Below are 23,966 nucleotides of genomic sequence, written 5' to 3'. Positions count from 1 at the left end.
TAAGTACCCTGTGTTTTGCTACTCATATTGCACTTCTGCATCTCTTTAATGCAGCTTCCAGTTCGAGTCACCCCCAGCACGCGCCTGACCATCCGTAGCGATGCCAGATCCAGATTGTGGTGAGCTTCCAGCGTTCAGAGAGTTGCTACATTCCTTCTTTTGTACTGGCTATTATTTTGTATTTTGGGATAGTTAGTTTTGTATTGTCTATACATGTTGTCAGTTTTTGTACTTAGTAGCTCCTGTATAGGTGACACCAGGTCCGGGGTTTGGTGTAGTGTCAGTCCATCATATTTGGTCACTTTCGAGCCTTTTTGTATATTTTGTATCATATTTAAATATCTATACCTTGGCCTGAATTCTTTTGTTATAATCGTCTTGTTTCTTCTTTCATATGTTATTTCTTATTTATTTAAAATGCGGTTTGACATCCGCTTGATTGGGTTTGGCTTGCCTACTTAGGGGATTATAGTAGGCGTCATCATGGCCCGAACTCGGATCGTGACAGTAACCCAAGAGGACTGGACTAGGCATCATATCGGTGATCCGAATCAGGATAAAATCTTTGTCTTTAATTTCTCAGCATTTGTCTTTTATATATTATTTTTGATACTATCGCACCCCATTTTTGAACTGATCGAAATAGTTCTCAACATAAAATGGCTATATCTCTGATTTTTGAAAATGTTTAGAGTCGCCACCTAATTTTAAGGAAAAAATTAGGAAAACCATTTTTGAAGAATGTAAATGTAAACTTTGTTTTGATTTGCTAAACCAGTGAGATTCTAGGTAAGGGTTTTAGTTACTTGAGAGGAAGGTGTTAAGCATCCCTCAGAGTCTATCCGAAGATAGTCCTTAAATTTAGTTTTAGAAAAATGATTAGGAATATTTTATTCATTTATTTGCTTTAGAAAATGATGATAAAAAAATATTCATTGATTCGAGAAAAAAAGAGGAAAAATACAAGGCCTGCCATATATACGTCTATAATACGAGTGGAGCAAATTTAGTAGTAATATATTCATTGTATGGTAAAATAAATAATAAATAAATATGCTTGAAATGTATGAAAACTTTATGTATTAAAATATAGATGTATGTTTAAAATCATATTAAAAAATAAGTTTACTTAAATTTATGGTAACTAATTATGACTATCGAGTATTAGAATGCATTACTTTATTTATATACGCGATATAAAAGAAAATAAAATAAATGAAATAATGAATAAGTGTAGATATATGGATATGTAATAAATATAATTTGGATGAATAAAATTAGTGATGCCTAAAAAATCATTAAGTTTTTTTTTTAAAAAAATTAAAATACCCCAAATATAAATGAAATATTTAAAAGTTGACAGGAAATAAAATATCTACATTCTTATCTTCTTCAGACCAATGCCGGCTTATTAATCGGAAGACAAAATATATAAATTTTTGTCGCTTTTCTGTTCGGGTCAACTTCCATCATTTTCGAAGGGTCTAACTACCACTACCTCTCTTATGTTCATTTCTTATTATAACCCTAAAGCGATATAAAAAGAAATAAAAACTAACGTCCTAAAGCGTGCCTATCGTCTCGACTTAATATTTAAGAGACATTGAATTTACTAATTGGATAGGTTCTAGACTAAAAGGAAATATAGGTTTCCTAATTAGTCACAACGTCAAACAAAATAAATAAGACGAGCAGTTAGCATGTAAAGTCTCAAATGAGCCTCTAGATTAATTAATTAGCATACTTAAAAATACAAATAGATAGTGAAGAGTCTTAACATAATGAGCGTGTGCGTCACAAATCACAAGTCAACATAAAAATAAAGAAAATAAAAGTGTATTATTAAACATACAAGGATAATTTATAATCATTTAGGCCACTAGATATGATCTTACACAAATAATATGATAAAATATTTATTAAATCCTATAGGTATGATTTCCATATGAATTAGTATGTTTGAAAGTGAATGAAACTCTAGAGACATGATATTATATGAATCAATATGTTGAAAATGAATGAAAATCTATGGGCATGATTTCAACATAACATGACATGCTGAAAAATTAATTAAAGTTGCATGCATGATTTCAAAATAGAATGACATGATAAATATTTATTAGAATCCTGTGGACATGATTTCTATATATAACATTGTGCTAAAATATTTATAAAGGTATGTAGACATAATGTCTATTTAATCGGCATGTTAGAATTATAGTACCTATAGACATGATTATTATATGATAAAATGTGCTGAAAATATTATTAGATCTCATGAACATAGTAGACTCAAAATATTCTTACCAACATGATTTCTATATGCTTGAAATAATATTAAATTCTATAAGCATGATTTCTACGTGACATAACATTCTAAGAATTTTATTGAAAAGATCAATAGGCATTGTATCTATTAAAGTATCATACTAAATGTTTATTAAATCCTAGATATGATATCTATATAGATTAACATGTTAAAAATATTAAATGAATCTTATAGACAAGATTTCTATGTGAATTGACATGCCAAGAATTATTTATAATGTCTAAATGAACATGTAACAAATCTACTTTCTATAGGCAAGATATTATTAACATATTGACAATTCAGATGGATATTCTGAGACTGAGTTTTATAATAGATTACAGTGCATGAAAATATTATAATTAAATTCCTTTAGGCTAAGAATATGCTTTAGTACCAATCTAACTACTAAACTCTTAAAATTTTAATAATATGACAATCAATGATTTGACTCAAACAAGGCACAAGTTTGAAAAAAATATTATTTAATATATGCTAAAAGATGTTTCAAGGAGTTAAAACTAAATGATATATTTTAAATGCACAATGATGATAGTAAAATTAAGACTCAATGTTCTAACCCATATATATAATGATCCCTTTTTAATTAAAATAAAATCGGTAGACTAATTCATTAAAAACTATTACTTTAATTTAGATCTAAGCATGATACTAGCGGTGCTGCTAATGTTGTTGTTCGCCGGTGGAAGAGATGAAGGAGCAGCGACTGCTGCTGGTGGTTACTGCTCGCTGGACAGTAGCTCGGAGGAGAAGCAGCAGCGGTGCGATTGGGCTGCTGGGTTGAAGAGTTGCGTGGTGGTTCAGGTTGACTGGAGGAGAGGAAGAAAGAAGGGTGTCGATGGAGAGAAAATAAAGAGAGGAGACGCGGTGGTGCGTTCCACCGGTGGAGCAGCAGTGATGGCTGCTCGTCCAGCCACCTTCGCCGGAGAGGGCGATGAGAGTTTGAGAGGAGATGAGGAGAAGAGTAGTGTGAGGGAGAAGATGGTGGAGACGACGATCTCGCTAGAGTTAGGGGTGTGCGGCAGCAAAAAAGAGGGAATATAGAGGTGGTTTGTCTCCATTTTTGGAGATGAAGTAGAGAGAGAAACCATTCTTTTTTTGTTCTCCCTTCTGGAGAAGATGAAGTAAAAAGTTAGGATAAGGGTTTAAGTGATTAGAAAATAAGGGATTAAATCGTGGTCATTGATCAGTATAAATGAATGGATGTGATTGAAATTGAGATTTAATATTAGACCACATTGAATTCAATTAGGCTAGAATTGAAATGAATTGGATGCGGATTGATTAGGATTAAATAAATTGGATAGAAAAGACTATAATTTAAATAATTTAAAAGATAATTAAATAAATGAACATCTAATTAATAACCAATATATATAGGTAGATCATAAATTTTATCAAATAATAACTTTATATGTAAAGTAAACACTTATGCACATATCATGTAAATATATGTATACATGCACGTATGTATATAATACATACTAAAATAGATGTATAATATATATATATATTAATATAATTAAGTAAAATATATAATAAACTTAATTAAATAATAACTTTTTATATGCACATGTGTATAAAATGTATTAAAATATATATGTAATATATATATATATATATATATATATATATATATATAAAGAAAATGCATACATATACATAATATATACAAATAGTCATGTAGAAATGTTTGAACGTATGAAGCTTGTTATATAGGAAAAAAAATAAAGATAAAAATAATACTATTAAGAAATAGAATTTTTTTTATAAATTATGAATGTCAAAATATACGATTTATTGATTAAATTAAATATAAACTTATTCACTTAGTAAAGAAATAAGTTTTGAGAAATGTCTATTTATTAAGATAGTATTCATGTGAGGAGGAAAGAATGTGGCTAAGCCAAGATTCAAAAAGGGTATTCATATTCTGAAAAAAAAAAGCAAATGGGACTAAATATGAAGAGTTTCTGTTTGAGAAAAAAAATATGCACATTGTTCCAATCTGTGACTGATTGAAAAATATCAAAATTGTGAGAAAAAATGTAAAAGACAAAGAGGAGGGGACATTAGCCTTAAAAGAAAAAATAAAAAAAAAGAAAAGGAAAGTAAAAGTTGATTTATAAAGGATCCAAAGTTTATCCTTTTTTTTTTCATACGAAGACTTGCCATTTCAAAAGTCCAAGAAGTGAGATGACACACACACACACATATAAAAATCTCTGCATATACATACTAAAAATATATGTGTAATATATATAAATATATAATAAATTTAATTAATAACCTTTTACATACATATGTCCATAAGGTGTATAGATATGTAATATATATAATAATAAAAATTATAAAATAAACTTAATTAAGTAATAATTTTATATAAAGAAACTATACATATGTACATAATATATATTAAAATAGATATGTAAAAAAATATTTTCATGCCATTACAATTTTATTTTTATTTGTTACAGAAGCTTAATTAATTAAAAATGAAGAGCCAAAATTGGATGTCAACACTAACTTGTAGGTCAGTCAACTCTCAATCTTAAGCAGTCGACTAAGGAGATAAATTTCAATTCACCTCCACTCTTGACTTTCACACGTGACATTATAGTTCGGTTCCAAAATGATTGTCGCATGTTCCTTCATAGATTTCATTCATGAAATAATTAGTTTCATTGGCCCCAAACATTTATCTAGAGAATGGTGAATGATCTCTGATAAAACCGTCTTTTGGCCAAACAGTAACAAGCTATTTTTATTTTGAGCTTGAGATGCTTTTGCATCTTCGAGCAACTTGCATTCTTTCATATATTCAATGTACTTATTTATTTATTTATTTATTTATTTATTCTCATGTTAATCTTGTGTAAATTATTGTATCATGGATAACATTCAAAGCGGAGTTGAGTAATTAAACTATTTTTTGGAGTTATATTTGCTTGTATGTTTGTTAAAGTTCCCAAGTTGGCTAAATATTTGTTTTTGCGTTATGTGTCTAGGGTGTGTGAGTTGCTTTCTAGTCTCTGAAGTGATTTAAATGTTTACCTTCTCCATGTATTTTCTCCTTCACACATATTTCATTTCATATTGTACTTCAAAAGTTCTGTTGATTTGATTTACAACTAGTAATGAATCGTATTTTGCTTCGAGGATTTCTCCCCCTAGGTTTCACGCCAAATCAAGACCTGCATCTAAAGCTTCATACTCATTTTCATTAATAGTTACATGCGTAACACTTATGTCTTATTTATGGACTTTCTCGAAAGAAATCATTAAAAATAATACCCAACCCAAACCCTTGTATGTTGGATACTCCATTCGTAAATATGATTCAGATTTATGGCTTAGTGTTTGAGATATTTATGAATTCTATTTCAACCTCTGGCTCCCTATCTTGATTGGGGTATGCTAAGAATTGATTGTCTTGGACTTGTAACTCGATAGCAGTTCGTGGTTTGTATGTTGAATCATACCCATTAACTTATATCTCCTACTTGTTCTGTCTGTAATTTATGTATTATGATCCTTAGAGGATAGGTTGTTACAATCACAATTAGATGGCACTGAAAATATGATTGTAATTTTCTTATTGCCATTACTAAGTTATTTCTAAGTGTGGATATCTAATATTTGTATTTGCTAAAGTTCCGTTCACATAATAAATAGGAAATTATGTACCTTTTTTTCTCGAACCAAAATAATATTATTTGCCACTTCCAACACCGTGAGATATAAGAGCGAAAATTGTCCTTCTTTGGATTTGGCAAACAATGGTGGACTCATCAAATATTTCTTCAGATCATTCAACTCATGTTGGTATTCTAGAGTCTATTTGAATCATTCTTATTTGTTAGTAAAGAAAAAAACTTGAGACTTCTCACGATCAAAGTGACAATCGAATTTGATATGCTTAGTTTGCTCATGAAAGACTAAGTTTATGGTGATATGAATAACTGCCTGATTATCACAATGTAGAGTGATGAATAATAATGGTCGAGTAGACCGATATCGAAGAAGTCACAGAATTTAGACAATTTCAGCTATCAGTCGATGTATTGAACGATACTTCACCTTGACACAGAAAAGTGATACAACCAGATTCTTCTTCAATTTTCACGAGATGGAAAAGCCATTAAAACTTAAAAAGAAATCACTAAGGCATTTAGCCCAATCCGAATCGCAACTAGCAAGAATTTGAAATGAGGAAGCATGAAACATGAACAAATCAAGTCTGGAGGCGTGACATAAATATCATAGAGTATAGAGCGTAGCTTGATAGTGTTTAGACCAAGGTGATTACATAAATTGATTAAGAGATTGTACTATACAGGAAAGATCTATGTGAGTATTCGATAAAAAAATTAATTTTTTTATCAGACAATAATAAATAATAAGATCTGAAAAAGGAAGACCACAATTGGAAGCAATCACCTATCAAAGGGAACATAATGCCCAATAATATGTTTTTGAGGCATTTCATCAAATATGTAGTGTTCACAAAGTACTAAGAGCTCGTTTGGATTGACTTATAAGTTACTTATAAGCTGTTTTCACATTTTTTGAGTGTTTAACCGATAACTTAAAGTCATTTTGTGCTTAAAATAAGCCCCAATAAATAATTGAATTTGTTTGGATGGACTTAGTTTAAGCAGTTTATAAGTTGAAAACAACTTATAAGTCAAAAAAATAAGTTGAGTTGCACATACTTATTTTTTTTAACTTATAAGCAATTTTCAACTTATAAGTTATTTATAATAAGTCCATCCAAACATGCTATAAATGTTAATGGATTCTACTAGTTTATTTGATTTTATCCACTATATCAAGTTTTACATAGTTAATTTTGGCAACAATTCATATGGATTCAAGTCTATCACAATAATTACACTTTAATTCAAAACAAAGATAACGACATAAAATCTATCAAAAGGAGGAATATTTCAAGACTTTAATACACCCATCAATTCAATATTAAAAAATTATCATAAAAATTCAAAATAAATATTTAGTGTATTCATATCACCACTATAACTATTAAAACTATTTAATTTTAAGGAAAAAAAAGCAACCAAAACAAGTAAACAAACCATATTATATTACAATTAAATAATGCCATAATCTTAAAACCTTGAAGCTTTTAATCAAAATCACAACAATAATTTCAAAATAAGCATAACAAGGAAGTTGGAGAATGGATTTAGAGCCCGTTTGGATGAGCTTTAAGTCGGTCAAAACCAACTTAAAACCCCTTTTTAGCTTTTGAACGTGTTTGCCTAATGCTAACTTTAAGACATAAAGTTCTTAAAGTCAGTCAAAAATGAAAAGTTAGGGTTCCTAACTTTTTTTTCCTAAGTGCTTAAAGTCATTTTCTTTGACCATAAAAATTACTTTTATATCCCTTATATTTTAACTAAATTTCCAAACTACCCTTTTTATTCTTTTAACCCTAAAATTCACATCATTTTTCTCATTTAAGCACTTTTATCCAAACACTTAACTGCTTATTTATAAAAATAACTTCCAGCACTTCAAAGTTCTAAAAACACTTCATACATAAAAGTTACTTTTTTTAAGCCATCCAAATGGATTCTTAGTATGAAATAGTGAAAAAATATCGAGGAAATAGTAATTAGGTAAAATGAAAAAAAATGATACTATTTTTAAATTAAAAAGACAAAAATAAATTAAAACCCATAATAAATTAGAATTGGTGACTTATGGCCAAATCCTCTTAATTGGTAAGAATGACAAATTGATAATTTTATTGGGTGGAATTAAGTTTGGGTTTGAGCAGAAAATGAAAGTGAAAGTGAAATTGAAATGAGACTTGGATTCCTCTTCTTGCCTTCCACCCTTTCTTCTTCTTCTTCTTCTTCTTCGTCAGTAGTAGTTGGATCCTCCATTTCTCGGTCCATCGTACGACCTGCACCCTCGCTCCTGCTCCATCGTCCTTTTCACTTCATCCCAAATCGTACAACCAGTAACAGCAACGGATTCCAATTTCCAGCACGTACAACCCTCGCTGCATCAGCTTCTTCCATGGCTTCCTCTTTCAAGACCGAACAAGCTAGGGTTCCTCCTGCTCTCCAATTGCCCTCTCCCTCCATTACTAAGGTCTCCCTTTCCCTTTTGAGTTAAAAGTTACCGGTCTCACTCACCAAGCTTGAGTTGTGGACCCGTGTAGATATACTCAAACTATGATACTTATAGTTGACCTCAAACTAGTGTCGGAATTTACGCTAAGTTGATCTGATTTTCCTTTAAATTATGTTTAATCCGTGTTTGATTTGTAAATTTGATGTTGAATGAGCAGTTTAAGATTGGGTTATGTCAGTTAGCGGTGACAGCAGATAAGGAAAGGAATATTGTTCATGCGCGAGCAGCAATTGAGGAAGCTGCTGAGAAGGGGGCTAAGCTTGTTGTTTTGCCTGTGAGTTCAGATATCAATTGTTCATCCGATGCAGCTGTTTCTTTTTCTATGCATAGAGATATAGTTATGCTTTTTTTGATTGCTAGTATTGAACCTGATTGACTGTAATTTTTTGTGTGCACACATAGAGTTCAGTCTTATTGAGCAACGTACGAGGTCTCAATATTTTGTTCCATTCAACTATAAATCAAATATTATTATCAGCCAATAGCGAGATATTCCAATTAGCTGTGAAATATCTGAGCATCCAACCCAATTTTTTTTTTTTTTTTTTTTTGAGATAATGGGTAGAGTAGGCGGTGTAAATTTCTGAAATACTTTATACAACTACACGTGACATTGTGTATACTAGGTGATTTTTTCCTTTTTGTTTAAGACTTGGGGGACATAGTTACCCAATACTAGTGTTGGTGGGAGACAACAAGTACCCTGAAATTAATCGAGGTGTGTGCAAGCTGACACGTATACCATGATTATAAGGAAAACATGGGACATTGTGTATTTTAACCATAGCTAAATGAGTTCCAAATATTATTGCCCCTTCAATCTTAAATTAGCTTCCCTATTAGCTGCAAAGCCTATGAAACCTGCACTTCTTTCATGTCTGAATTTATTTGTAATCTTTATACCAATTCATCAATGGACAGGAAATGCACGTACTATTGCCAGATTTTGTACAAGGGCTGTCACGCATACATGTAGATCAACTTTGAGTATCCCTTCAGGCCCTTTACCCCTCCCTAGGTGCTCCCACTCTTTTTGCTCCCTTGGTGACTCTAACTCGCAACGTAGGGTTGGAAGTGAGGGTTTTTTAGCATCCGAGCAACTCCCTGTTGTCTGACGTAGACTTATATATAGATTAAGGATATGAGACTAGATAGTGAGGCAACAAAGAGATGTTCTGTTATTTTGAATTTACTACCTGAAACAGATCTTTCCGCAATAGCTTGGCTATTACCTGCCATTGAAATTTACAGTAGTTAACTTTAGCTTACTATTGGGCCTTGTTTTTCTCTAGGAAATATGGAATAGTCCATATTCAAATGATAGCTTCCCAATTTATGCTGAAGACATTGATGCTGGTCCTGATGCGTCTTCCTCAACTGCCATGCTCTCTGAAGTAGCTCGACTTTTGAAGATTACAATAGTGGGAGGCTCTATACCTGAACGCTGTGGGGACAAGTTGTATAATACTTGCTGTGTCTTTGATGCTGATGGAAAGTTGAAAGCTAAGCACAGAAAGGTAAGCATACACCTCTCTTGTTGTGGTGAGGGCAGGTAGCTAAGCCACTAAAATCTAGAAGCTGCTATGATGCTAGTATGCTCGATCAATTATGTAAAATATAAACTTCAATAGGACAAAGTTCTCACAGTGTTCAATAGTTTTTGAATTCAAAGATTGAATGACGTTGCAGACTCTAGTTAGACATTCATTTCTTGATGTGCAGATCTGTCAGTTGCTTATTTGTTCCAGCTTCTCATAATTTGCCTTTAAAATTACTGCTAACTTACACTTGACAGATATGAGGGGTCTATTCCTTGTATTCTTTTTTGCTATTCTGGGTTGGCAATAGCATCTTGATAATGTCATTTTACACTTTGAGTGCTGCCAATGGTCCGAATTGAACAGATGATTGTCAGGTTTAAATTAACGAACTGTGGGACAAAAATATAAGAGAACAAACTAAGATTATTCAACTGTTGCTTATTCTCTGCACTTGAGGATTGCCAATAGATCTTATTTTCTTTTTATTTATTTTTAAAAATCAAATCTCCTTCAGATTTTATGACTGACCGTTTAATGGTAGTATTATTCTGCGATAAAAAGGCTGGGAACTAATAATATAGACACTATAGATTTTGGGAGCCAGCCTATAAACTGTCTGGGGTCGTCAATTTGTAAGCTGTGTTGATGTTAATCGAAGTATTCCTGCAACTGTTCACACAGAGTTGAAGGGTTGGTGTAAAATAGTGGAAATAAAATGCCGGTCTTTTGCCTTGCATGATGGCATGTGCACATTAGCTAACTAAGTTCAGACACCAAAGACAAGGAACATATCCAGTAGTTTGTGGGAAAATCAAGAAGATTGCTACTCTGCAAAATATCTGACAGTTTGATGTCTTTGCAGATACATCTTTTTGACATTGATATTCCTGGTAAAATAACCTTTAAGGAATCACAGACGCTTACAGCAGGAGAGACTCCAACTGTTGTGGATACAGGTATTCTCTGCTTCTTGCTTCCCGAACATACATCGATATAAATCAACCAAGACGCCCTGGACCTCTGTCTCCCAGCAATCTCCTCCCTTTTTGCTATATCTTCAAATTCCATAGTTAGAGCTAATCTAGTTGTTATTTCATCTGTCTCTAAAGATCTGTGCTCCTGAATCTGTTCTAATTCAGCTAGTTGTCTCAAAACATTCTGCTTCTGAGCCCCAGGTTCCCATGAGTAGTCTCACTCCACTCCTTCAACTTTCCTTTTAGTGCTTTGAGTTTTGCCACCAGCACAAAATCTGGTTTTCCTGAGAATCTGAAAGACTCCCACCACTCGGACTTTCTCATTGAACCCCTCTGTGGTTACCCACCAGTTTTCAAACTTGAAATATGGCCTTGTGGTTTCCCATTCTCCACATTGTAGCATAATGAGAGAGTGGTCTGAGGTCACTCTATGTAGAATGCTTTGCCTGATATTCTTGAAATTTGCCCCCCATTCTTAAGAAAATAGGATTCTATCCAGTCTGGCTGCTGTTGTGTGATTGTCCCCTTCTTCCATGTGTACTTTCCCCCGGATAACTCAATGTCCACCAATTCGATGTCTTTGACAAAATCCGAGAAATTGGCATGCCTTTGTTGATTCTGTTGCAATTTTTCTTCTCTGAAGGATATCTAACTGTGTTGAAATCTCCACAAAGGATCCAAGGCCCAGAGATTAGACCCCTGGCTGCACCAATCTCCCACCAAGTTTCTTCCCTCTCCTCTCTAACTTTTGGAGAATAGATTCCTGTGAGGTGCCAATTGAAATCGTGGCACTTCCCTGTGAAACTGCAGGTGACAGAGTACTTGCCTACACTACTAATATACCCCTCCCATTCTCTTTTGCCCCACATTATGACTATGTCTCATTTAGTCCCACTGGCCTCTAATTGGGCATAATTAACCCATCTGTTCCCCCAAACTTCTTTGATTATGTCAGTGATCTCCCCTTCTACCTTGGCTTCCTGAAAACAGATCAAATCTGCCTTCCAAGTGTTCAGGATATTTTTCAATACAGCCCTTTTCATCACACTATTCATCCCCCTAACATTCCATGAAACAATATTGAGCTTCATCATTTTCCTATCGCCAGATATCCCCATCTACTTCTAGTTCCATAACTCATAAATTTTGTACTCAACTCCAGGCCTTTCAGTTCATTGTCTCCTTTCTTTTTAACTACAGTTAGTTCCCCCTTCTCTCCTCTGCTTCAATATTTTTTTCTTTTAGCTGGTGATTTTTGCTGTGAGACCTATGTGAGCGGGAGAACTTATCATTCTATTGGTTAAAATTTTCTGGTGACTTTTCTTGTGAGACCTGTATGATCGGGAGTGTATTATCATTCCATTGGAGAGAATTTGTAGACGGCGGATAAGGTTCTTGTGCATCTTGATCAATCGGTTTTGAAGCCCAATATTCATTTAGGGCTTCTTTGGTCCATTTCAGCTTTTTTTGAGAAGAAGTACTGTTGTATTCTTCTGCATTAAAGAGTGCAGTCCACCTCCAAAAAATTACAATGTAGTAAGGTTAAGCTTTTAAGCTTTACAGAGCACATAAGAAATCTACAAGCTCATCTACTTCTTCTATACAGTTTCCTTAACACCAAGAGAAACAAGACACTAAACAGTTCCATTTCACATCATGAATGGACTTGATCTTGTCTTCAAAACATCTCTTATTCCTTTCCTTCCGTCCACCATATACTTGAAGGTATTGTCCTTCACCATTTTTTCTGACTCTTGCTACCCCCTCTTCTCATCCTGCAACTCACCAAATCTGCAGAATGCTTAGGCATTGTCCATTAAGTCTTTACAAGACTAAGGAACATGTTCCACAGTTGTGTAGCGAACTTGCAATGCAAAAAAATATGGTTGTTGTCTCCCCAGTTTCGTTGCACAAAAAACATCTTGTCACTACTACTCTCCCCTTCTTTTGTAGAACCTCATGTGTAAGGCATGCTCTCTTCACCATTAACTTGGTCAAACATTTAGCCTTGGTGGGAGCCGTGCTTTTCCCAATGTTCTTCCAGATGTTTGGGCATTCTCCATGCATCACACTGTTGTCCATCTTGTACTTTTTATTCACATAGAAAAAGTCATCCCTTAAATTTCTCCATCTCAGTGTATCATGTTGCATAGTAGTGCTAGGAAAATCTTCCACTTCACACAAAAGAGTTGTCACCCTATCTATCTCCCGGTCATTCAAATGTCTTCTAAAATTTAGAATCCACCTTTGATTTTTGACCAGCTCTCAAAAATGGTTGCTTCAGGATTACTACTCAGCATCATAAGATCAGGGTAAGCTTCTTGCTAAGGGGCTTGCCCAATCCAATCATCCTTCCAGAACAAGCTATTGGTACCATCTCCAACCCTAATACTGGAATTGCCTTGTAGTTTTGGCCATATTGATCTGATCGTCCTCCAAACTCCCATCCAGTTCACCCTCATTAGAATATCATGGGCTAGATTGGCCAAACTTGGGGATATGACCTCCTTCCATAAAGTAGATTCTTTTGCACTAAATCTCCATCACCGTTTCATCATTAGACTGTTATTCTGGATTCTCAAGTTTCTGATCCAATACCCCCTTGACCTTTGCTCTGTTGCACCACCTCCCATTTGACCAGATAATCTGCCCCCACCCCCCCTCCCAGATCCCAACCACCCACTTTCCTTGTTGCCTTTCCTTAGGAAGTCGCTTCTCAGTTTGTTTAGCCTCTTGATCACACTTGCAGGTATAGAAAATAGAGACATCACATAGGTAGGGAGAGAGTTCAACACTGAGTTGATTAGTGTGACCCTTCTCCCTAGTGAAAGGTACTGTGCTTTCCACTGAGCCAACCTCTTCTCAGCTTTCTCCAGAATGTTCTCCCAAATCTCCGCATCCTTGTGTCTCCTGCCTAAAGGCATCTCTAGGTACACTGTGAGCAGATAACCCACACCACACCCAAGTATGCTACCAAAAGTCTGAATGTTAAGACACTTCTTTGACAGGATTAATGTTGCTCTTCCTCTCGTTCACCCTTAAGCCAGATACAACTTCAAACACTACTAGCAGCAAGACACTAATGTTGCAAACTTGTTCCACTTTAGGTTCACAGATTAAAACAGTATCATCTGCATATAGCAAATGGCAGATCTCCAGATCCCCTCTCCCACCTCCTCCTATGTTGAAGACTTGAAGCCCCTCAGTTAGTTATTCTAGTGGTATCCTCATCATACTATTGAGGCCTTCCATGGCTAAAATGAATAGGAAGGGGGATAGAAGGTCCCCTTTACTGAGTCCCCTATCAAAGTGAAAAACCCAGTACAATTATGATACAGAAGCCTATCCATTTCAACTATTTGTCCCCAAATCCCATCTGTTTGAGAGTGTTTGGAAGGTAGCCCTAATTAACATGATAATAGTCTTTTTCAGTGTCCAATTTGTACATTAGGCCAGCCACTTCCCCTCTAGATCTTGTACCTATGCATTCACTTGCAATTAAGGCTGCATCCATAATCTTTCTTCCTTTTACAAAAGTCATTTGATGTTTGTTTACCGGTCTGTCTGTTATTCTCTTCATTCTTTCTACTAAAACTTGGCAAATATCTTGTACACCCCAGAGATCAAGCTAATAGGACTAAAGTTTCAACTCTACTGCTCCGGCCTTATTTGGGATAAGGGCCACAAAAGTGGTATTAAAGCTCTCCTTTCAAACACATGGTGTTCATGGAAATAGTGCAATGTTCCCATGATGTCCTCCTCGACCAGATGCCAAAATGTCTGAAAAAAGTTCATTGTGAAGCCATCTAGTCCTGGAGCCTTGTCAATTGCACAAGACTTATTGCTCTCCCACACTTCATCCTCCTCAAGACTCCTCTGTAACCACTCCTGATCTTCTGTGGATATCACTCTTAGTCCTTGGAGGTTAAGATCAGGTCTCCGTGGATGATTTGATGTGGAGTGATTCCAGCTTGCAAAAGGACACAACGAAATTTCTTTTGGCCTGCACTTGTTTTCTTGGGAGATAAACCTTTGTGTTTAGGAATATTGTTCACCATCTTTCAAGATTGAGACCTTTGTGTATTTAAATATACTGGAATGAGCAATGCCATAAATACAACTAATTGGCTTGTGGAACCAAAAAGTATTACTCCCTCTGTCCCAAAAAGAATGATAATTTAACTTTAAAATTCCTCTTTTATCTTTAATGAAATGATTCTCAACCACACAAATATCTAAGGATTATTTTAGACCACAAGTTTCAACAGTTTTTTTTTTTCTTAAACACCGTGCCAAGTCAAAGGTGCCACATAAAATGGGACGGAGGGAGTATAATTGTTGATTTCCGTGGCATGTCTGAAATGATGAATCCAATAATTGTTTTTTGGATGAACCCAATATAATTCTTTAACCATGGGCTGAGTTTGTCAAACGAACTTGAAATTGGATGAAATTAGTTGCTATAAGTCACAAATTACGAAGGCCTAACCATGCGATTAAATTACCCTTTTGACCTCATATGCACAAATGAGGGGTCATGTTCTTTATTTTTCTCTTGAAATGCAATTTATGCTGAAAGTGTTCCAAACCCACCCAAACCACCTAGAAATCTAACCAAAATTTGCGGACAAGGCCAAAATTATCATACAAACTTGTTGGAACCTTCAAATCATGAATCCGGGCTCATTTATTCAAATATTTGACCGTGGTCAACTCTTATTTTTCTTTTTTTATAACCGTCATGTTAGGGCAAGCTTGCATGCTCCTCGACTAGTTCCACGGGGTGCTTGTCACCTCCGGCTAGCAATTGGTGCGTGATAACTCTTTCTACCAAGGCTAGGGAAGATGGGAAGAAATCACGTAGTATTTAGGCCACACCATTGGTTGCGTCAACTCTTATTCTTTGAAGAGGGAAACAAACTTGAAAGCACTATGATACAGTGATTTTAAATATGTCATCATAATCTGATGCAACTTTCAAATTTGGTGGAAAACATTGGCGTCCTCTTAAATTTACCGATAAATTTTATTTAGACACTCAAATTACGATCTCTTTCGATTGAGCTATGTGTCATCATAATCTGATGCAACTTTCAAATTTGGTGGAATACATTGGCGTCCTCTTAAATTTACCGGTAAATTTTATTTAGACACTCAAATTACGATCTCTTTCGATTGAGCACTTGAACACATGTTAAAGTATTCCTATTAGACACTTCGTGCTCAAAGTTTCAAGCAGTTCCCGGACGTATTCTTAAGTGCCCATTATGTAGATAAGTTAATCACTTAAAATATGTCACCCCCTTTAATTATATGCATTAGCCTCATTAAGCCATAAACCCTCAGGTATGTTTCAATTGATGTTGATGTGTATAAGTAAAAAATGTGACATAATTTATTTGGTTAACTTAACTATCTAATAGACGCTTGAGAACACGTACAAAAATATTTTTGAAATTTGAACTGAATGTGTCAATAGGAACACTTTATCATGTGTTTAGATGTTCGATCGCAATGGATCGTAGTTTGAGTGCCTAAATGAAGCTTGCTTGCAATTTTAAGAGGTTGTCGATGTGTTAAACCTTCGAACTTTATTTTATTTTATGGTATCATGCACAACTAATATGCTCTTGGTGAGCATAATTTATGTGGTTAACTTAACTACCTAACAGATACTTGAAAACTCGCACAAAAATATTTTCAAAATTTGAACCGAATGGGTCAATAGGAACACGTGATTATGTGTTCAGATGTTCGATTGGAACAAATCGTAGTTTGAGTGCCTAAATGAAACTTGCTTGCAAGTTTAAGGGGTTGTCGATGTATTAAACCTTCAAACTTTCTTTTAGTGTAAGATATACCATGCAACTAATTTGACACTTGGTGAACATAACAAAGCTACTTGGTCACTTATGTGGAATTCTTAGGATACCTCATTATTGTTTCCGTCCTTTGTTCATTCAGATACTAACTTGTGCTAACTCAGCACCCTGCCTAACAATAGTGGCTGTTTATCCATAGTTTTCCACTATCATTATCTTTGTCAGCGAAATCTTTGAACCTTTTGAAAATTGTGATTACCAGGGGCTCACCTGATCTGCTATCCTGGGGCGTTCAACATGACTACTGGACCACTGCACTGGGAGTTACTGCAAAGGGCAAGGTATATATGCATGTCTTTTTTTCGGTGAAGTTGTTTAATTGTCCACCATCTAGGTCACTTGGCTGAGTAGACAATTTATGGTTGCATCACTATATTAAATTTTGTTTATTTAAAACCATATCTTTGTTTAATTATTTGCCAGTCCAACTCCAATAGCGCCACATGTGACATCACTAATCTGTACCTTTTTCTCATCTGCAGGGCAGTTGATAATCAGGTATAACGGAATGGATATATAATCACTTTCCTTTGGACCATAAAAGGTTTAAAAGTGAAGGGCTTGAGATGCCTCTCACCTTTTTGGTGTGGACCTTTTTGGTGCTACGCCATTTTGTTGTGATACCTTGAACCATTTTTGCCTTTTAAGCTTTGCTTTCACAGTGGAGCCTAACCATGTGATGCATGAAATATCTGAGGGAAGGATGGAGAAAGATGAACAAAAACAGATGTTTATCCAGGCTTGTAGATTTCCTGTCACTCTCTGTGACTTGGATCGTCTCTTAACTTTTGTTTTGGAAATGGGTTTAAAAACAAATAAAATAAAACGAATGAAGTGTAAGGAATAGGGCAAGGATACTACAGTCTACAGCATAGGTAAATCAATAACTTCACTGGAAGCTAAGTCTAATTGTAATTAGTATAACTACCTGTACCGTTCAGAGGACACAAAATGGTCTTGTTTACAAGTGTCATGTATGGAAACTCTTAGAAAATGTATGAATTTTCTTTTGAATATTTTTCATATGTTTTGTGGTAAAAAATAAATGTATTTGTTTCAGCTATATGTTGCAACATGTGCACCTGCTCGAGACGCTGGTGGTGGATATGTGGCTTGGGGCCATTCCACACTAATTGGACCAGTAAGTAAACATATTTTATGTCCTTATGATATGGAAATATACAAAAGTGAATCCATTTACAAAGACCACTAGTTGTAATTACAACTCTGATTAATTGTGTGTATATATGTCAGTTTGGAGAAGTGCTGGCTACAACTGAACATGACGAGGCAATAGTCATCTCGGAGATTGACTATTCACAAATTGAGCTGAGGAGGTGAGATGCCATCCACCTACTATGTGTTTCCTTTTTACGCTCTTTGTAATAGAAACTATTAGGAGACCTCTACACTAACATATGAATCATTTGATATCTAGGACAAACCTTCCATTAGAGAAGCAAAGACGAGGTGATCTTTACCAGTTGGTAGATGTACAGAGGTCGAGTTCTCAGTAACGCTACTTATATGAAATAAGGAGTCTAATGTTAGTACAGAGGCGGAATTCCCAGAACTGAAAGTCCATTCAACAGAAATTGGGATCAGATCTTGAAAATAAGAGGATTGTCCATTCTTCAGTAGTGGTTGATGTTCAGCATTCTAATCAATCATCCTTAATCTTATCTCCAAGTTTTGGTTTGCAAATTGCAACATAATCTTGTGCTGAAGGTGGATTTAATGCCTAAACGAGAATGAAACTATGTTCAATAAGGGAATACTGCTGCCTGCAACTGTTTATCTATCACACTGGTGATTGTTCTGTTTTTGGTCTTCTATCAACATCAATCTCCCTAAAAAAAGCCACAGGCCGAGTTGTTTTATAAACAGGAAGTTAAGATGAAAAGGAAACTTGTTCCTGAACTTGGAACAGTTAATAATCTCCAGGAAACATGTGCTATTCAGGAGATGTAACAATAGTATTGTACTACGGACATCAGTGACCCTACTTGCTGGAACATTTCATCTTGCACACTCTATTGAGCTATCACAGCTTTAGAAACTTCAACTTTGACCATATGGAGTGTGATTTGTTCATTTATTTGGGGTTGATGTCTTCTCCAAGTGGATTAGTTCTAAAAATATCCATGAAACAGCTGTCATTTTCGACATTAGTTTGAAATTATGAAGCAGATCCTTTTAAATGGGGGTGGACGTCACATACTTGCACACACTTCTCCTTTAGGCATCATATATACTGATTGCACTCTCTATCAAGATGTTTTCATGCTCTTTGTCTAGAGGTGTTTTTGGATTTTTTTCCCCTCCACTTTAGGCCTGTCGGCCCAAGTTAACTATGAGCCCCAACTGTGATACACAAAATATGTTGATTAAATATGTAATATGTATATTTGTACTTAATAAAGAATTACCGGTTATTAGTTTTTAGGGTTCTCCGAAAAGGTCATTATATTTGAAATCTTTAATTAAAAATAATAATTAATGATGATAGTCCATACAGTTTGCAGATTGTTTTGGGGTGGGGATTTTGATGGGAGGGCAGGTGATGAGAGAGAAAAAGTGAACGTGAAGCAAACAGTAGAAATAGAGACAAAAGAAGAAGAAGAAGGAGGAGGAGAGATTAGTGGTGTAAGCTTTTGTCGAGAAAAGAGTTCATATTTGGACCATCATCCACATTGGGATCTGTATGTACCACGTCTCTCCCCAGTATTGGTAGAGTATCTCTTTTCTTGCTTTTCCTTTTTTTCTTTTCTCAATTTACTTTCTTTTATACCAAGTTATTAGGTAACAATAAGGACATTTTAAAATTAAATTATTGAAAATCAAATTATCAATTGAGGACCTATTGTGAATATCCAAGTGTTCTGTTTTGAGAAATGCGTTTAACATCATCAACCCAAATTTAGCTTAATATAGAGTTAAATAGAGGGCTGGCTTAACTACAAAGCAGTTAAACAATGGTTTTAAGACTCAACATTTTAGGACCCTATTTTTTCTAAAGATATGTATAAATTTTATGTATTGTTAAATTGGAAAAGAATATTTGTGATAAAGTCCAATAGTTTTTTGACTTAACTCATCGACGGCTACTCAAAGTTATCTGCATATTTTACTTGGACATTTCAATTAGAACGTGTATCGATTGAACACTTTAATTTAAATAAATTTATACCTATTTGACACAAAATGAAAATCAGTTGAAAGGCAAAGGTGCGTGTATCTCAAACACAAATGCACAGTAGACGGATCAATGAAATGACAACACGTGGCGATTGGATAAAATATTTTTTTAAAACTCCATTTAGATAATTCAAAAAGAATTTTAAAAAAACAAAAAGTTTTTTTTGAATTAACCCACCCACCCCAGCCCCATCCGTTCTTCTTCTTCATCGTCAAACCCGTTTACCCTTTCACCAGCGGTGCGCTACCATCACTGTTAATTAACTCGCCCCCACCTCTTTATTCTTTTCTACTGAACCTGATCCTTTCATTGGCGCAAATAATATACCATTATTGCGTATCCAAGCTAAAAAATTCACTCCCTTTCATTTTGATAGTATCAAAATCTCCGTCCATTGTCTTCATTTTTTTCCCACTAATATTTCTTCATCATAATTATAAAAAACAATAACAGATTTTATCAAAGAAAATAATCAATTCATATTATTTTTATCAAAAAATAGAGCTTTGTCGGAAAATTTGAGACTTAGATATATATAATAATTAAAAAAAACGAAAGAAGGAAAAAACAGAAGAAGAATTGGAGAGGGTGAGAGAGAGAGAGAGAGAGAGGGGGAGAGGTGAGGGCTAGGGTGTGTGTGTAAAGAGACATGGAAATGGTTGCAGGGAAAACATTGGACCGGAGAAGAAGACCCCATTTTTTTATTTTTAATTTTTTTTTCCAGGTGTATAAGCTTGAAAATAAAAATAGAAGAAATATTATTTCTAATTGTTTTACGCGCTTAAGAGAGGTGACATACACTTTTTTTGCCATGTCAGCATTTTGTGTCTAATAGGAATGACTTTTGAACAAATAAGGTCTTCAATAGGTACACGTTCTAGTTGAGGTGTCCAAGTGAAATATGCAGACAACTTTGAGTGGCTGTCGGTGACTTAAACCTAATTTTCTTCCTATGTAATTGTATTATTCTTTTCGAAAAAGGGCCAAAAATACTCATGAACTATAGAAAAATATTTAAAAATACTCTCCATCCACCTTTTGGTCTAAGAATATCCTTCTACTCACATTTTGGTCTAAAAATACCTTTCAATTCACCTTTTTGGCTCACTATAATCCTTGAAACTAACAACACTCTTTTTATTTTTTATTTTTTAAAAATATTTATCATGTGTTATTTTCTTATTGGATGAAATAAAAATCTACCTCCATTAAATTTTTCATAATTTATCTAAGTCAAAAACAATATACCTCTTCAAGACCCCAATTTTTTTTTTAAAAAATCTAATAGTTTTTGTGGTTGTAGCTTTTTCTTCTTATTTTTTTTAAAGTTTGTTTTGAGATCATGAAAAAGGATATTGTTTTGATTTGGATAAATTATGGGGAAAATATTTTTAAAAATAGTTTTTTTATTTGTAGTAGTTTTTTTTTTTTAATTTAGTTTTTTATGGTCATCAAATATGTATATTGTTTTGGTATGGATAAATTATGAGAAAAAATTGAAATTTTTTTTTAAAAATCTTTTAGTTATACATATTATTACATAGTGTTACAATAACTATCTAAAAACTATCTTGTAATAACTGAAAACAATTATTTATTTATTTTTAATTATCTTGTAATGACTAATTTAGTTTAAAATAATTTTTAACTATCATTATGACTAATTTATTTTAAAATAATTTTGAATTATCTTGTAATAACTAAAAAATAATTTGGTTACACGCATAACTAAAATCTTTTAGTTATTTTATTTATACATATTGTAAAAAATTCAGTATTATTAACTAGAAAAGAAAAATCAAGCCAAGAACTAAAATATTTAGTTTTTTTTTTTCAGGTTTACCGAATAAAAAATATTCTAGTCTTATTCATTAATGTAGCTTTTTTCTTTAAAAAATAAAATAGAAGGGGGGGGGTCTTTAAGAGGTATATTGTTTTTGGCTTGGATAAATTATGAATTTTTTTTAGTGGAAGTGAGATTTTTATTTCATCAAATAAGGAAATGACACATGATAAATATTTTTAAAAAATAAAAAATAAAGAGAGGGTTATTAGTTTCAAGGATAATAGTGAGTCAAAAAGGTGAATGAATGATATTTTTAGGCCAAAAGATCAGTAGAAAAAAGATATTTTTAGATCAAAAACTGGATGAAGGATATTTTAATTTTTTTTTTATAGTTCAAGAGTACTTTTGACCCTTTTCCATATCCTTTTTTACTTGGGTACCTATTATTATTTCTATATTTAACTTAAGTATTTCACTTTTCTCTATTCTTGTTTTCTATTATTATTGAGTATTTTGAAATCTTGCAAATAGTTAAATTTTTTGCATTCTGCAAAATTTACTATTGCCTTTTCTTAAAATTTCAAGTATTGTAACATGCAGCTATTATATTGAAGTAGCATGACATCATTTTGATATCATTATAAAAAATATTAAATTTTTTAATTGAGTTTTATTATTTTAATTTTATATTGTCGCGCAATATTTCTTTGAAAAAAATTGTTAGAACAAATCGATTATAAAATAATATTCGGACCGACAAGATTGCAGCAGATTGATCGTATTGTGTTGGTAACTTGGAGGAATTTGAAAAACACTGGGACCTACTTTCCACGTGTCAAATCTGTTCACGTGGCAGGCTATGTTCCAGCTAGACTTGAGGTCCCCTTGCAACTTATTGAAGGTTCATTCCTCATTAATGTAATGAAATGTTTTCAATCTTTTGCACACGTGAGAATAAATGCAAAGAATATACACAATTAATTATAAATAGTATGAAATAATCTTTTTCTCCCCGTTCAATATTAGTTGATCACTTTTTATTTTACATTATACTTAAAAAATTATTTATAAGAACATAATTCTATTTATTCAGCCCTTAAAAAACTTTTTGGAAGCTTTACAGACAAATGTGAATATTTTCAAAAAGAATTAATTATAAGGTAATATAGAAAAAAAATTAATTAATACTTTTTGATTTAGTAAAATTGAACAACTAATATGAGACAATTATTTTTAGTATTATGATCAACTAATATGGAATAGAGGGAGTACATGATCAACAAGAGTTTGTAAAATAATAATTTTACCTTTTGAATTTAATTTTAAATATGTCCTTCGACCATATGAAATAAAGTAAATGTGGCCTCCATCTAAATTTGATCCCAAATATTTCTCTATCACCCTGCCTAACAATAGTGGCTGTTTATCTAAAGGTGGTGGGTGGTCACCGCCGTCAATGGTTGGGTTTTCATCAAAGAGTGAAATATTAACAAAAGAATCATCATCATCATCATCATCATCATCATCAAAAGGGTCATGATAAGGCACAATGGATGTATTATGATTGTCCATTATTTTTGCGACGCCGACGCTTGGCCTACACTAAGCGGCGCCACAGAGGATTGAAAGAGAGAGGAGAAAATAGAGTAGAAGATTAACAGATTTCAAAAGAATAGTATATAAGTACAAGGGGCAGGAGGGAAGAGGAAGTTAATAACCGTTGCATTCTTCATTTTGAATTTCTTTTTTTATTTTTTAATTTCTACTCTCCGGAAATTACGATGTGACGCGATGCACCACGAGGACTTACTTTAAACGACGACGTAATTACTCTTTTATATCTCTTTTCCTTTATTTTCAAAAAAAACAACAACTCATTTTTTCAAATCTTTCACATCACTTCAAAAACTAGCTTTTTTAGTTGCAATTTGCAAACCCCTAAAAAAAGGGTACGTAAAATTATTATATTTTTAGATAGCAACAAATAAGAGACAACATATATAAGTCACTTTTCGACTTTTTATACTTCTTTAACCTAAACTTGAAGCCAAAAGGCAGGGGCGTTTACGAAAAATCAAAAAACTCTATCA

The 23,966-nt window shown here is 33.6% G+C and overlaps 1 protein-coding gene across 1 annotated transcript; it reads left to right on the top strand.

Annotated features, from left to right (window-relative positions):
* The first annotated feature begins 8,097 nt into the window (after positions 1 to 8,097).
* Positions 8,098 to 19,332, top strand: LOC129889197 (omega-amidase, chloroplastic-like). The gene is made up of 9 exons (XM_055964394.1): positions 8,098 to 8,452; positions 8,652 to 8,768; positions 9,787 to 10,011; positions 10,898 to 10,991; positions 17,094 to 17,172; positions 17,374 to 17,389; positions 17,952 to 18,032; positions 18,146 to 18,228; positions 18,330 to 19,332. The coding sequence occupies exons 1-9, from the start codon at positions 8,159 to 8,161 to the stop codon at positions 18,406 to 18,408; spliced, it is 1,068 nt and encodes a 355-aa protein (XP_055820369.1). The 5' UTR covers positions 8,098 to 8,158; the 3' UTR covers positions 18,409 to 19,332.
* The last annotated feature ends 4,634 nt before the right edge of the window (positions 19,333 to 23,966 follow it).

The sequence above is a fragment of the Solanum dulcamara genome, chromosome 5 (genome assembly GCF_947179165.1).
Source record: "Solanum dulcamara chromosome 5, daSolDulc1.2, whole genome shotgun sequence".
NCBI classification, from domain to species: domain Eukaryota; kingdom Viridiplantae; phylum Streptophyta; class Magnoliopsida; order Solanales; family Solanaceae; genus Solanum; species Solanum dulcamara.
The sequence above is the reverse complement of the archived record's forward strand: the minus strand, read 5'-3'. Positions and strand labels throughout refer to the sequence as shown.